The sequence below is a fragment of the Patagioenas fasciata genome, chromosome 1 (genome assembly GCF_037038585.1).
Source record: "Patagioenas fasciata isolate bPatFas1 chromosome 1, bPatFas1.hap1, whole genome shotgun sequence".
NCBI classification, from domain to species: domain Eukaryota; kingdom Metazoa; phylum Chordata; class Aves; order Columbiformes; family Columbidae; genus Patagioenas; species Patagioenas fasciata.
In genome coordinates this window covers 97,694,812-97,710,354 of record NC_092520.1, presented here as the reverse complement: position 1 = coordinate 97,710,354, position 15,543 = coordinate 97,694,812, and the positions used below count along the sequence as shown (strand labels likewise).

The 15,543-nt window shown below is 36.7% G+C and overlaps 1 protein-coding gene across 1 annotated transcript in view; it reads right to left on the bottom strand.

Annotated features, from left to right (window-relative positions):
- Positions 1-314: 314 nt before the first annotated feature.
- Positions 315-15,543, bottom strand: part of TRAPPC10 (trafficking protein particle complex subunit 10) — a 44,639-nt gene continuing 29,410 nt past the window's right edge. The window contains exons 14-23 of the mRNA XM_065860730.2: positions 14,655-15,169; positions 10,724-10,865; positions 9,427-9,585; positions 8,115-8,344; positions 6,844-6,944; positions 6,263-6,389; positions 5,250-5,420; positions 3,771-3,948; positions 3,199-3,393; positions 315-2,414 (exon numbers count right to left, since the gene is read on the bottom strand). Of these exons, the coding sequence (XP_065716802.1) occupies positions 2,176-2,414; positions 3,199-3,393; positions 3,771-3,948; positions 5,250-5,420; positions 6,263-6,389; positions 6,844-6,944; positions 8,115-8,344; positions 9,427-9,585; positions 10,724-10,865; positions 14,655-15,169 (2,057 nt within the window). The 3' untranslated portion in view covers positions 315-2,175. The remainder of the gene's footprint in view (positions 2,415-3,198; positions 3,394-3,770; positions 3,949-5,249; positions 5,421-6,262; positions 6,390-6,843; positions 6,945-8,114; positions 8,345-9,426; positions 9,586-10,723; positions 10,866-14,654; positions 15,170-15,543) is intronic.

Here is a 15,543-nt window from a genome sequence, read left to right as displayed (position 1 = left end):
TCGCGTCTCTCCCCAGAACAGCGCCGTCGGGCCGTCGTCACCTGCCTGTGACGGGATCTCCGGGGGCCGAAGCGGGAGCACGAACACGGAACGTGCCCGTCCGTGCACTTGGCTGGCGGCAGCAGCCCTGGAGTGGCTCCCCTGCGGCTGCCGGGCAGCTCTTCCCCAGAAGAGGGCAACCGTGATACCCCAGGAGCACGCTGGAGACTGCTCTTGTAAATACGTGCCCTTATTTAATAACTTTGGCTAAAATAGGTAAAAGTCACTTCAAACAAAAGGAAAACAGGAGCAGTCACAGCAGCATAGAAGTTGGATTTCTTTTTAAAACATGTATATTTAGAACTGTAACGCTTACAATTTCATTGAACAATCTTAGTACAGCGTGTTTAACAGTATATTACAGAACAATGTGAAAAATGATTTATATTATAGCAAACCATGAAAATGGAATTAATTTATAATACCTGCAGTGTCAAAGTCACTAACTTGTTACCTTTTCCAGTCAAAGAATCCCAGCAGTCATTCACACTTAATGATGCTTTGGGTTTTATCCAGAATAAAATGGTATGATTTGCACAGAGAATGGGCATTCCTTCACAGAAAGAAGATGCATAACAAGAACATTTTCAGCTAGCAGGTCTACTTTATACATCTATTTAGACATTCTTTAAAAATGAAAAATAACAATAATAACTAAAAAAATTTAGACCAGGGCAGGGTGCCTATTCATTTTTCAACATAATTGTGATTCTTTCTGGAAAGAGGGTTTGCTTTTCTTCAGCTTTGTAATTTAGCAAAACCTGAGTTTAGAAAAAAAATAACAACAATTAATTTATCTAATGAGCAGTTCCTCACTTCAGCTTTACAGAGTTTACTTTTGGATATGGGACAGTTTTCCTCTGTGGAGTCTGTTGATGACACACCATTTTAGATCTGCAAGTAGAAAAGGTCATTCTCACATTAAATGCACAAGTTTCAATATCAGAAGCAGGACATCAGAAGGAGTTGTAATTTTTCCAGTCACAGGTGGATTTGCAACATTCACAAAAATTACACTTTTTTTTTTTTACATTTTTTGTATTTACATTTCAGATATAAATAATGAAATTCTTTAAGTTACATGTTTTAACTTTGCTTCACAATTATTCTACATCTGCAAGCTTTCCTATATCAAACCAACCTCTTTCTTCCATCATGAATGAGGAAGTCTGGCCTCTAATCAGTAATAATTACATTAAGCCTTTAAGATGAAAGGTTTACCTGTTCAAGTATCATATCATACTGAAATTTTTGCCCCAATTTAAAAATTGGGACAGCAAACCAAGCCACTTAGAAATGGTACTAAAAGAAATCAATCTGGGAACTCGGTAAGCTAAATAATTTATTATTAAATTCTATCAATATCTTTCTTTGGTAAGAACTATGCAAGAGGATGACCCAACCCTCGCCACAAAAAAATAAAATTAAAAAAAAATCGTATAATATGTGACATCACAGTGTCTACTCTGTGAAGGAGAAAGCCTCAAAAAATTAAGGAATTTTGTTCAGTTAAGATTGTTTATAGCAGTAGCTCTTCCATGCATCTAAGTATGGAAAAAATGGAAGTTTAATATAAAATTGCAATGGCAGGAATTAATAATGATTAAAAAAAAAACCAAACAAAACAGAAAAGCAACTATTACACCAGTGAATGTGCTGTTGTAGGCTTTGTTGTGTTTCTGGCACATGGTGTGTAAAAGCCTGTAAATTATTACACAAAAATCCAAGATTTGGATAATTATATCATCAACTCTAAATTCTAAAATATGTAGGAAACATGAAACAAATTTCATCAGCTGCCAGACAAAACAAAACAAAAAGTGGTCCAAATATTTGATTTTTCTTTTTTTGTTTTTGTTGCCCTGTGTTGTGATGCAGGATGTGACTGAAGGGAGAAAACCCAATAGCTTACACAAAACATACTAAAGTGGCAATATAAACTAGCTGACACAAGCTTCACTGTACATTTAAATTGATACAATTGTCTGGTGCTTCCATGGCCAGTACGTGTCGAGCGCCATAGGTCTCCTTAGAGTTAGAATGGTACAACAAAGATGAATCAGGTCATAATCCTTTAAAGTGCTTTCGTATCCAGTTTCTAATGGGGTTTGTTTTCCTTGCGTTCACACAGAGTTGTCACGTGATGTTGACTTCCAGAACGTGGTCATCCTTGCTGGGAATGACAAGAATTTGCATACCCGCGCTGCAGTTGAAGACCTGCCCTGATGAGAAGGATTGCAGCCGGGGCATCGGCAAACCTTTGTGTTCCCCGCTGGCTGCAGAATGCGAGCTGCCTCTGCTCCTCATGCTGCTGCTGTCAGCTTGATCATCCACAGTCTTGTCCACAGACAGGTTATCATTTTCAATCCAGCTATCTGTTTAAAACATAAACCCACAGTTTTATTCTGTGGAATGATTAAAGAACTTCAAAATTATCTGAGAGCTCAGACATGCAGTCAGCTTACCACATGTTAATAGTTCCAGACTGTACACGCTTTTGGCCACCAGCAGATGTAAGAGTGACTTATATTGGTTTCTAAGGAAAATTTAAGTAGCATTACCTCACATTTGTCACAGGCTAGAAGGATGCACTCTGGCAGTTCCTGAATCTCTGCTAAGAAACCTTAAGTTCCTTACACAAGAGAATTCTCACCACAGTGCTGGGATTACTCTGCAGATAAATACTCTAGCTGGCTGTGGTCATTTAAACTCTTCACCTAATCTGGTTTACGTGCCACAGATTTGCAGCAGTTCTTTTGTTTTATACTTTATCCTTTCAAAACTGTAAAAAAATTTCAAAGCTAACAGAGGCACAGTAGATTTGCAGTTTACAGACAATGAAACTGCAGTACTAGAGGGTTATCAAATAGTTTTGACTTGATTATAAATCCAGTGACAACTAATTTGCACAATAACCTTTAAAGGAAATCTAAGAAAATAAAGAAAAGAAAATAAATCCTCACAGATTAAGTTTGAAACCTGAATTCAAAGTTCCCGTTAGAACAACACTTTAAAAGTTTCAAATCAGAACTGTGCACGAGGGTAAGTGACAAAGACATGTAACAGTCAATGTACTTCCTTGCCTTCCTTTTCTCTTTACAAAGGAACATAGGAAAAGCAGAATCATTTCTGTAAGTAGCCATGTAAAGATAGATTTACCAGCATCAAGTTGCATGGAGTGAGCAGAATGGTGAGGGAGGTATTTAAACAATCTGACATCAGGGAAAGGTAGATATCCAGCAAACAGCGGCATCACTTCCATGTGGACTTTGTGTGTTGCTCGAGCTGCTACAGGCATAGATATCACTCCAGAACTTTTTCCACAGACTGCCCAGTTACTACTGTTGTCAACAACTACAAGAATAAAGAGCAAACACTATAAAGATCTTTTCTGAAAAATGAAGAACCCTCAGTATAGTTTCAGAACACTTAAAATCAGTATTTTTGCAATATGTAAAAGCCCACCACCTTCTATGGGTGAAGCGCTGTGCAAGGTAAACAGCCCTGTGCAAAAGTGACCACAGTTGGGCCTCAAGCATGTATCCATCCAGTCTGAACAGCATTTATATTCCACTTGAAGACAAGAGGAGGAAAAAAAAATATTATCCGTCTACTGCTTTACTGAGCAGCCATATTCAAAATACAAGAATATATGCTGTTGAAAGTCTGCCAGACTTTATCAAGACAAAACTGGGGAATTCTGTCAATATGCTTAAGAAAAATATTCTTACCCTCATACATAAGTTTTGTTGTGCAATATCCATCCGACTCTGTTAAGGCTTCATCTCTGTCAACCTCTGAGAGTTCAACAAGTCGGGTGATTGACACCTCTAAAGAACAGAGTGAGCCTGTTCTACAATACTCTGCCCCCAATGGTGGAAAAATTTCAGTTTTCACACGATACAATGTCTGTCAGGAAGAAAACAGTGCTGTTATCAAGAAAAAAGAGGCGTTTTACTTGCGTTTAAACTGAACTGGACAATTGATACAGTACAAACTTCACTTTACCATCCATTAAAAATTTTTAATGCAAGATTCAGTTATAAGTAATGTTCACTTCATTATCTTGCTCAGTTTGAGAAAATAAAGAAATCAAATTTGATTCAATCTGGTTTTGATACCATAAGTGAGCACATCACTTTCACTTCCACTTCTGTGCTTTAACTCAGCCTTTCAATGCTCCTAAATGGATACCAATCTTCCTACTATTTAAACAAAATTTACTAGTTTCTTGGCTCCTCACTTTCCAGACACATCACTCAAATTCTCAGTAATACAGGAGAACTACTTCACCACTTTCACCATTATAGTCCCCAGAATAACAATGCTCACATTATCAAAGAGCTAATTTTTACAAAATTATTATTACATATAAATTATTGCAAAACTCGATTTCAATATCCACTCTTTAATGCAATTAGTTCTCCTAAAAAACTTCAGAAAGACGCTGACACAGGTGCCAACAAATGCTAGTTACATGCATTTAGGCAAACAAATACAAAAAATATCGCTCAGGGCCAGTTTGTAATAGCAGGTAGAAAACACAGCAACACTGACAACAGACAAAGGACTTCACCAAATTAGAGTCTTCTCATGTTCCTACTTTTTACCCAAGCATCAAAAAGGGTAACACAAGACTGAATTTAGAGATGAGATTAAATAATGTTGATAGAATTCCTTTAATAGGAAGTTATATCTAGCCTATAAGACTCCTAGCTGATCAAAGGAATAAAAAGATTGTCCATAAGGGGAAAGAAGAAACATTTAAGATAATGGCCTAGAAAACCCTAAATATTTCATAAGAGAAGCTTATCTCAAGCAATACAAAAACCAACTCAAATGCTTTCAACAGCAAAGATTTTTCGGAAATTGCAATTTGCTTTGGAGAGGGGAAAATGCAGTTCAGTAATCTGTGGAGTGTCTCCATGGGAGAAGCCCAGAAAGGTAAAAACACAGAAAAAAATGAAACAAGATCAACGACACTTGCACAACTGTTGTTTCCATACCCCATTCCAGTTGCGAGTATGATTCTACCACATCATATCAGGCTTCAGTTCTAGCATTCAACAAACTAGCTTTCCAATGATCCTAAGTTGTTACCGATCTCATTATGTAAACGGAAGTTTTCCAATATATTTCTCGACTTTACCTTTCCACATATGAGTAAATCATATTCAGTTAGCATATGCTATACCTAGAAGAGCACTTACAAAAAAATTTTCCACTTGGAATTCATAAGTGAACGGCTTCAGGCTAAGAGACTGTTCTTCAGAGGTAGCTGGGCAAAAGCTGACTGAAAACAGGCACTGCAAGGAGAGAGGAAGCTCTTTTGTCCACTTCAATTCCCATACAAAGAATATTGATTGCTTACTGTATATGACCTGAAAGAGAATGTTTGTAGTATTAGCTCCTCACTTTCCCTCAGAAAGAAGTGGAAATGCACATACGTAAGTTTGTTTGTTCTGGTATTATTATAGTTTATAAAAACAAATTACCTGTTTAGTGTCAAATAAATCATTAGGGAAAATATGCAACCAAAATAACTACTAGTGATTTTTTTTAAACAATGCACATCTAATTAAAAGAAGGGATACATTTCACTATCAGAATCAATGTTTCAAAAAAGAACACTTCACATTCAAGTAAGTGTGAAAAATATTTTATTCAAAAGTCAAATTTAATACAGACATTAATAATGTTTGTATAGACTTTTCCTAGGCACCAAGAATGACCAATTTAATATGGTGTTCAGACAAGGCTGAAAGAAACTTCAAGTAGACTGTTTTGCAACCTAACTAGTTTACAGCTGTGCTTAATTGGAAAACAGTCTCTACCTGATTTTTTCCTAAAACCTAATGCCAAACTGCAGCTGTAAGATGAACGAATTAAATATTAACAGTGATATTAGTGATATCACATTTGCATAGCTGTTTTTCAAGCAGGTATGTAGTGTTTTGCATGAGGCAAATGGACAAGTTTGAAAATTCATCTAATAATCTTTGCAAGTTTTAGAATTTAATCCGAGATCTACAGGTGTAAATGGCTTCTAAAGCATCTTTAAGAAGCAAAGTTACTCAGAGGTCTACAAAGGTCTGACCTAACATCAGCTATCAGCCTTACTTACTACAAAATCTATGTGCAGAAATGCTAATAATTTCACTAAGACGACCTTTCATCTACCTGTCCTGCCAACAAGCTCATGAACCACTAAGTGAACCTTTACCTGTTGAGATTCAGGGTTCAGAGGTACCAGCTGCAAGTCTGTACAGTCAGCAGAATTTTTTAGGCTGATGTCTGAAAGCTGGAAACAGAGATCTGACAAATTCTGCACACAGACCTGCACATACTTCCTGAAAAACACAACACAGTTTGTTCAATAGAGGTTGAGTAGTTACATTGAAAGCATACATGTCCATAAAATTGTTTCCAAAGTGCACAGCTCAAGCAAAACCAGAATGGCAGATACATTTGTTTCCTTCAATCTTCTCTTCAATACTTGAGTCTGTAGAAACAACGCTGTAAAACATGCTCTTCCATATTAAATTAAATTAAACTACACAGAAATAGGCCAGCTTGGTTTATCTTGTGGTCTTATTTCCAAAATAGCTAAAACCACAGATTTGTTTTATTGTTATGAAAGAATACTAGAGGAAATGCACAAGCTTCCAATGGGAAGCTGTGTAAGGTAACAAAAGCACAACTGGAAAAAAAAAAAAAGAAGGCTGCTATAAATATTACTCATGAAACTCCAGCTCTGTATTTTGTAAGAAGGCAGAAATGATAAATACTTAATGAGTACGTTACCGTTTGCCAGCTGACAATAAGGAATGCTTGGCATTAAAAGGTATGCAGAATGTTAATGCGATAATAGTGGAGTAAATCGACCAAGGACAATCAATGGTTACCTAAAGTAAAAAGAGAACAAAGTTCTTATTTGTAATGGTCTTTGGCATAACGACTTTGCTTTTCTTCTCATTTCTAAGCAAAACTTTTATCAGCAAGTGTCTACATCTAATGCATCTGGACAGGGGAAAAAAAGAAAAAAAATGGCAGTATGTCAAAACTAATCTGACAAAATGTTAGGTTTTTGTTTTTCTCTGAGCAGAGTATGAAATCTTGAACAAGTTTTTCCTGTGGAAATTGACATACTCAGTTCTGAAAACTATAAATAAAGGAAGGAGAATAGAAGAAAATACCAATAGCATCTTAATAAAATAATCTGGTAAAAGGTCAATATCAAATAAATTGCTGTAAGATCTACTACTGAAATTCTTTATAACACTTTAATATATCAAATACAAGCTAAAAATATTTCAAAACATATTTAATGTATATTTAATTTGAAGCAGCACACTTAACTGAAGAACTTCTGAAGTGAATGGTGCCATTCTTCCAATTGCAAAGCACATATATTTAACAACATTTTTATATGCAGAGAAAAAAAATGTATTGTCCATCACATTTTAGCAATGTTAGTCTATAGCTATTTATTTTTAACTTACTCCTCACACACAAGGACACATGGCAGCACACTTGGTCAATTTTAACAAGGAGCAACACTGTGAAGGGTGATGGTTTAAAGATGATTTTGCTGTCAGCTGAAGAGCTTCTTTCCATACCACTTATTTAAGTCACGCTTCATAATTAAGAGGAAGAGTTACCTCCAACTAAATAATGTGACAGCTTGAAACACCTCAACACAGCACACAGATTCTTTGGAAGTGAAAGAAATATTTTTCCCATGAGTCAGAATGAAGAATTTAAAGACCACCAGGCCACCTTTTACAAAGACCTGAGTGGCCCTCTTCCTATATAAACTGCAAGTGTTAGAATACTAAATGACTAGCCCATGGAACAGTAGGCAATATAGTAAACATAGTGTATATTTCTGCTTATATTTATGTTTTCTTTACATTTGTAATATTTGCTAGGATTTTTGTATGCACATATTTAAGGAAAAATTCGTTCAGTGCAAGAAGTTTCCCACCCCACATCACTACCACTTCTATTTTGTGAAGTGTATGCCCCTGTGACCAGATAGATTTCATAATAAAAACATTAAACTAACACCTTACTTTTTGGTCAACAGTAGCCATGCAGTTGTCCTGTTTCTGCTTCTCTTTGTTTTTTCTGTGAGCTTCTTTATTTGTAGTATTTTCTTTCTCCACTGCAGATTCTGTGGCTGATGGCAAATACATGACTTCTAGTTCAAATTCAATCACATGATACGCAGGAGCTACTGGCAAACTGATGCTTGTGATCTTTTCAGAAGACTGAATCCTTAATGATGATTCAGAGATCTTTTCTATAGTTGTGTAGAATGGGGAAAAAAATAGTTTTAACACATGTTCATCCTTTCCCAATTTTTATTTTAATCTGTAACTAAGTAAAAAGCTAAGTGTCATAGAAAAATATGTGATACCATAACCATTTCCTAGCAAGGCCACCATGTTTGCAAAAACAGCAATGAGAAACCAAATGAGCTATAATCTGCACATCTTGCATACCACTGCTGTTCACAAGTTCCAAGAGTAACACTCTATTCTTCTTAAACTGCAGGAAGGTAACCGCTACATTCTGTGTAGTAATCCCTTCCAGTGTTCAAGAAAGAACTAAGAGGACAATTTGATACTAAGCTTCAAACTAGCTAAGGAGCTACTTTAGTCCATCATATGACACCTACTGAAGTTTTTACCATGTCCTGCACCTCCTCAGTCTCATAATTTAACTTCAAGCAATCTTACAACTTATTGAACACACGAGTCAGTTTTCTTGTTTATCATTCATCATCTGTCTTCAAAATATTACACATGGGGTACCTCTGTATAGTCTATTTTGATCTTAATTTCATCAAGCCTGGCAAGACCATTCTTCCCATTTATGTAAAAGTTGCTTGTATTTCAGCAACCAAGGCCACTATACAGTATTTATGCTCAGAAAAAAAAGGGACTGTCACCTGCTTAAATGAAACACAGGACAAAGGAAATGCTCCATTTACAAGAGCACTATGTAAAAGCCTACTCACAACTACTTCACAATAAAAATGGTCTAGTTAAAACAGAGCCCACATAGTAATAAAAGAACACCACGAGTCACTTGGAATTCACGACAGATGCTCACCTCAGCAGCAGTTTCACCATGCCTACAGAATTTTATCCACGAAAATAAAAGCTGTCTAGCTATGTTTGCTGAAGAATTTGTACTACTACATTGAGGGTAAAAGTTTTAAGATCTTTCTTGCACTGAAAGACTCAGTTGCAAGTCCCTAGAAGTGTTCATAATAATGACTATTGAAAAAGTGTTCTTAATACTGTAAGTGCAGGTTTACTTCAGGATTACTGAATTTTCAGCCACTTAAAGATTGTTGATTTTCACTTTGTTGCTTACCTCTGGTGTTGGAATAGATCACTGCCTTGCTCTCCGGATGGTACAGAATAGGCATGGCATCTGCATTACTGAGCTGCAAAGTATCCCCGCTCTTCAGTGTGTAGTGACCAGTTGTCACTGTGAATTTCACCTTCTGAGGAATGCCAGCCAAAAGGCTATCTGAAGAAGAAATCAGAAATTGTTAACAGATCCCAGTACTCATCAGTAGGTGGTTACAATGCTCTGCTAAGGCCTGTGAGCAATATTCCCAGGCCATGTGTCACATATGTCAGGGTAACTTAAGCATGTAGGGTTTTGGTGTTACGCTACACATTAAACTTAGCTCAGATACACCGGTGTGGAACAACCAGTTGTTTCAACTCGAGTAACCAAAACCACTGTTTCTTGGATGGCTTAGATAAGCCAGATCAAATACTGTGTAGCTCGGGCAGCACTGAATTCAGTGAAACACAATAATCCCAAAGAATTCACCAAGCTTTTTCTTAAATTCTCCAGGTTGTAGACAGCTTTTTTTTTTTTAACCTACGATACCAGTCATATCCACGTTATATTTACATAATCAAGATAACAAGAATGCCAGTATGCACAAAGACCCTCAAAGATCTGAATCACAACCATCAGTTTCATAGGGGTAGCTGATTTGATTCATGCCCAATATGCCTGTCCTTCCATTGCCACACACTGCAACCCCTGTAATTGGAATGATGGCATAAAATGCATATTAACTCCTCAACTGCCTCAACTAATAGCCTGAAAACAAAATCACTATTAACTTCCATTTATAAACTTTAATAAACGCTACAACAAGTAATGCTCAGCTGTCCATAAAACCAATGGATGCATTCAGTATTAAGTTTTAGTAAGTTTTATATTATCACCTCTAGTAGAGAATCCCAGTACTTACACATTTCTTGCAAATACCAAAGAGACTGCAACATCACAGAACTAACCAACAAGGAGCTCAGTCAATTACAAATTTAATTACTCACTTTTCCTAATCTGTGTGGCAGTTCAAACCATACCCAACATTAAAGTGACACTGCATGGTCGAATCCACACTCAAAAGTGATACTACATTTTTCAGAGCCAAGCACTGGAATTATTTGGTGAAAACTCGCCATTGTTGACAGAGCATACTTGATGGATAATTTGAAAAGTGAGAGTTTATTTTAGACTCAAAATTAAGAGCAAAACAAAAACATTCTGAGTAATATTCAAGCCACTAAACGCTTTATCTAGTCCCACAAGAGTACCACAGAAATCATCAAAATAACTTCAGCACAGCAACTGTACTTACCAGTCATTGGTTCCACTTTTAGCTGGGGCTCCTGAGAATATACATCATACTGCACAATTGGGTAAATATGAAGAAGGACAAACTGTACTTTCCCAATTGAAGTGCACAGTTGTCTGAGTGTGTATGTCCCAGGTTCTTTGGCCTTTGAAGGAAACATTAAATGGATTTTTCACTTTAGAAAATACTTCTAGAACAAACCCTCAACTAAAGAACAGCGTGTTTTCAGCTCATTTTTGTAAGATACTTTGCATTGTAAATTAAAATGCCAGACTCGTTCCCTGAGTAAGTGACAAGATTTTCACAAAGGGGCACCTTTTGCCCCATTAAGACAGAAGCTCTAGAGTGTTGGTTGATTCAAGAAAAGAAATACATCAAGAGTAACAAGTATCAATACCCAGAATAGCTAATGTAGTACCTATGCTGACAAATGGTTATTTTGAGGATTTTTTGTCTTGTTGGTTGGTTGTTCCCACCCCCACCAAGCACCACATACACTAAAACATCATTATATTTTTTAAGTACTGAAATGATATTTAGCAAGCAAAGTGCTTATTTGGCTTGCATTCATAAAATCCTACAACATTATGTAAGGCTCAGCTTTCAGCTCAAGCCATTGATTTCACACATTCCCCACCTCACACCCTGTGTGAATACTTACAAAAAAACTAGTACATACATATTTAATTTCAAACCCTTCCTTTACCCTGAATAATGGCATTCTAGATGTTTTTCGATAACATCATAAAAAGCAAATCTGTAACATCTGCTAGTATATTTATTCTTGATTCTGTTTGCTCTTAGCTACTGCTGCTAGGGAATAGGAAATGTCTTCTTTTTCTATGTGCCATTTTACCAAGTGTAATACATAAATATTGATGCTGACTATAATTAAATCTAAAGAATAAGATTAGAAGTTATGGAGAAAAGCTGCAATTACTTAAGATTCAAACTTCACTGCCACAGTTATGTACGAAGCAAATCCTGACTGAAATTCAGTATTCTACATTTTGACATTAAAGTCACTAAATTTAATCCCTTGAATACTTTATAAAGAGAAAAGCAAGACTGAAGTCTTTCATAATACATACCTACTTTAAACCTCAATGTAGGATGGGAATATTGGTCTGAAGAACTGAGATAATGCTTTCTGATCTTTTAAAATTTGAAAAAAATACACTGAAAGATTGCTATCAGCATAAATAATGCTAATCATCAGTCTAAAGAGAGAATCAAACTCCCTCTATCTTAGAAACACAGTCATTACTCTTTCTGTGAAAGTAGTACAACTAAAGATTACCGTAAAGTAATCCAGAAAACAAGTTGTCAGCAGGTTCAATACTCTGGCCAGCTATGCAATCCAGTAGGAGTGACACAGCATATTATAATACTGCAACTGTAAATACTGCACCTCAAATCTAGAGAAGGTTTCATCGTGTTATCTAGCAACACACTGTCAAAAATCATTATATATTCAGATTTTTCCCTTTCATGACAGAAAAGTCATGCCTTGAACAACCATCTAAAGATAACAAGGATTCACACTGAGCAGTCTCCTCATGCAAAGATCTTTCAAGAAAGTAAGTTTGGGAAAATACGAAAGTTATAAGCGTGAGGCTGTCCATTCTCCAATTGCCACCAGAAACATGCAGAACAAGGCAAATCTAAAGCAGAGCTACATCGAGCTTTTCATCCATATCTCTTCTTCCATGGTTTCAGATGGCTCCTTGAAAGCCAAAATGCCTGCTCAGAACAGTCTCTAACAGCTTTCTTCTACTAAGGCTCCTCCACCTGAAAAGAACTTCTACATACATGTTAATTTATGGAAAACTACACCCACAGCCACCAAGACCTCTGACATCTAAAAATCCAATTACCTTGTCCCAATCCTTTAAAAGAATGAGAAACCTAAAAAATGAGGTCAGTAAGTAGTTCAAACGACATTATTGCCATTTCCATTGTATCATCAAGGACTTGAACCTTGAACTCAAGCTTCTATCTTGAGATACCTGCTATCCACACAGGTTCCACAATGCACCTATGCATGTATACCAGGCACATCTCTAGTGATTTCTGCCCCAGCACTGGAGGAATAGAAAGGCAGAGTATGTAAGCCTACAGGAAACTTCATGCTAAACAAAGTTCTATGACAAGAAATATATTAATAATTTAAAAAAAAAAAAAAAAAAGGAGGGAGAAAGTTAAAATCTCAACTTGAAGCACTTACAATATGCTAAGAATGCTAAAGGAACCTCCTGGCCAGCTCTATCTAGCTATCAATTTTTAGCCATCAAAAGCAGATATGTAGATTCTTACTTCAAAATTACTTTTAAAAGGGGATGAAAGCTATTTTAAACCAATTAGAAAATAGCAGAGCTATCAGGCATATATAACATATGAGACTGCAAATTACTTTCTCTCTTCATAGCATCCATATCCTTCCCAATATACAGGCTGGATAATGCTCAGCAAATGAAGCAGCTATGAAACACCTGTTGCATTCCTCACTGTGCTGCTCCATCTCTTGTTATTCATTCAGATGCTGCACTGAATTTCTCAGCATTTTCTCACTCAAATTTTCCCTACACTGACATTCATTACTGTAGTATTCAACTCTATCAAATATTTCCCTATGAAGGGTAACAGAAGTGGGGAGGGATATAGAAAGTATTTAAAGAAAACCCAAAGAACTGAACAACATGGTAATTGAGGCCAGAAGCTCCTACTTCTGGGACACCAAATAGACAGTGAAGTCTCACTTTTGGAAATGCTTGGCATTTTGCTTCCTAGGACTAAGTCAGCAGGTAAATGCCTTTCCCCATTTAATTAAAAGAAGCAAACAAACCGCAGATCAGCAAAGTCCATGGCCACAGAAAAACAAACAAACAAACACAACAAAACAAAACAAAAAAAACAAAACCACAAACCAACAAACACCCAACACAATACACAAAAATCCTCCACAAACTCTACCACTACAACCACCCAACAGGATTGGTGCTCAAAGCCTGCTGATTTCCCATTATTATGCATCTAGTGGTAATGCAAGGTAAACAGAAGTGATGATCACTACTGTCCTTAAATATTTCAGCAACTACTGGGAGCTTGCTGGAGGACTATGTGGAGGGGAAAAAAGGATTATTCCAACTATTAAGCTTAACGTACATGTGGGGAATTGAGGTAGGTTCATATACAACACTATATGTCAGAAGCAGGATTGTGATTCATTTCCTGAGGTTGGCATTTAGATGGTGACACTATTTTCCCAGGTGTTTGCTCATGCATTCAGTCTTTGTGTAGCAAAGAATTCTTATGTTCTTGTCCTCTCCTGCTTCATGTGATTAAGATGAATAAAGCAGGCAGTCTTAACACTGACATCTTCTAAATTCAAATATTTGAAGCTGAGCTTAACTTTGTCATACTTCTTGCAGGTAAATTTACTACATGCACCAAGTGAAAAAATATTCTAACACCTCCGCAGCGAAAAACAGGCTACCAACCAAGTTTAACCACACAGTCACTTACTAAGGGCTAGAAAATGCATTCCCCATCACAAGCATTTTTAAGCGTTATTCTCCATGAGCTCAACAGTTAAGGCAAACTTCATGAGCAGTACATAATCTTGTATCTGAATTTATCACTTTAATTTTCAGCAGCAATAATCAAGATGTTTAAAGTAAGGTCTGGAAAGGCTGACTCAAATGATTGCAAATAGGAGAGTCACCTGTACATTTTAGCACAAACGTAACAGCCTTCTTTCAAGGGAAAAAAAAGATTTAAAACAATGAATATACAGCCACAAGGGGAATGGCATCACCCAAGCTGTAACAGGAAGCAATGCAGGTACCACTTGCCAGCACTAGGCTCTTCCTCAGCCAGTGCTTTTAGTTCTTCTTTTCACGAGTGCTACATTCACTCAACTATAAAAACATACCTGAGTATTGAATGTTATTTTGTTGACCCCTGGTTCCAGTATCAAGTTGTTGCATTTCAACACATGAGTCCCATCTTCTAAAGTCACTCCTGAGGGCATGTCCAGCGAACTGCTGCTCTCTTGCCTTCGCAGTAGCATGTGCACATTTTTGCAGATAATTCCTGCTGTGTTCAAAGAGTTATCCGAGGGACTCCGTTCATACATTTCGTATAGCTCCAGTGCTGGTAAGTTGTTTCTTGAGAAAGGAAAGCCTGCGACTTCATTTGGAAAACTGATAACACCATTGGAAGTTTTGTGCTTCGTGAGCCACTCAGCTGTTTTTCTGTAACTGTTTTTCTCAACGCTGAAGTGAACGTGGATGGCAATCTGATCCACCCGGACAGGAATGGGCATTTGGCTCTGCAAAGTCAACTCAATAGACAACTTTCCACCCACATGGACAACAGCATTTGGAGGGTCAAAATGCAGAGTTTTCAACTGTGCGAAGGAGTGCATAGGCAGTACAACCTTTTGACCTAGAAAGATAAAAACAGGGATTTTATTCTTCCCCAGTGCTGCCAGAGATCAGCAAATCTTTTTTCTTAAAATTGCAACCCCTAGAATTAAATGAATCAACAACTTTTCACAATTAATCCTTTCACAACAAATCGATACTTCCATATTTTAGTTTTATCTTGCACAGAAATAAGACTTAAAGATGCTGAGATTTGTTTTCTAACAGTTACATCCACTAGAAGTTTAGTACTCAGGCTATTAAAGGCAACTAAACTAAGAGATAGTGTCTAAGCAGAAGTTTAACCTTTCACTACTACATAAAATGTTCTAGATGAACACAGTAGCATGAAGTGACAGATTTCCCAAAGTGAATAAATTAAGACCAAATACAAGT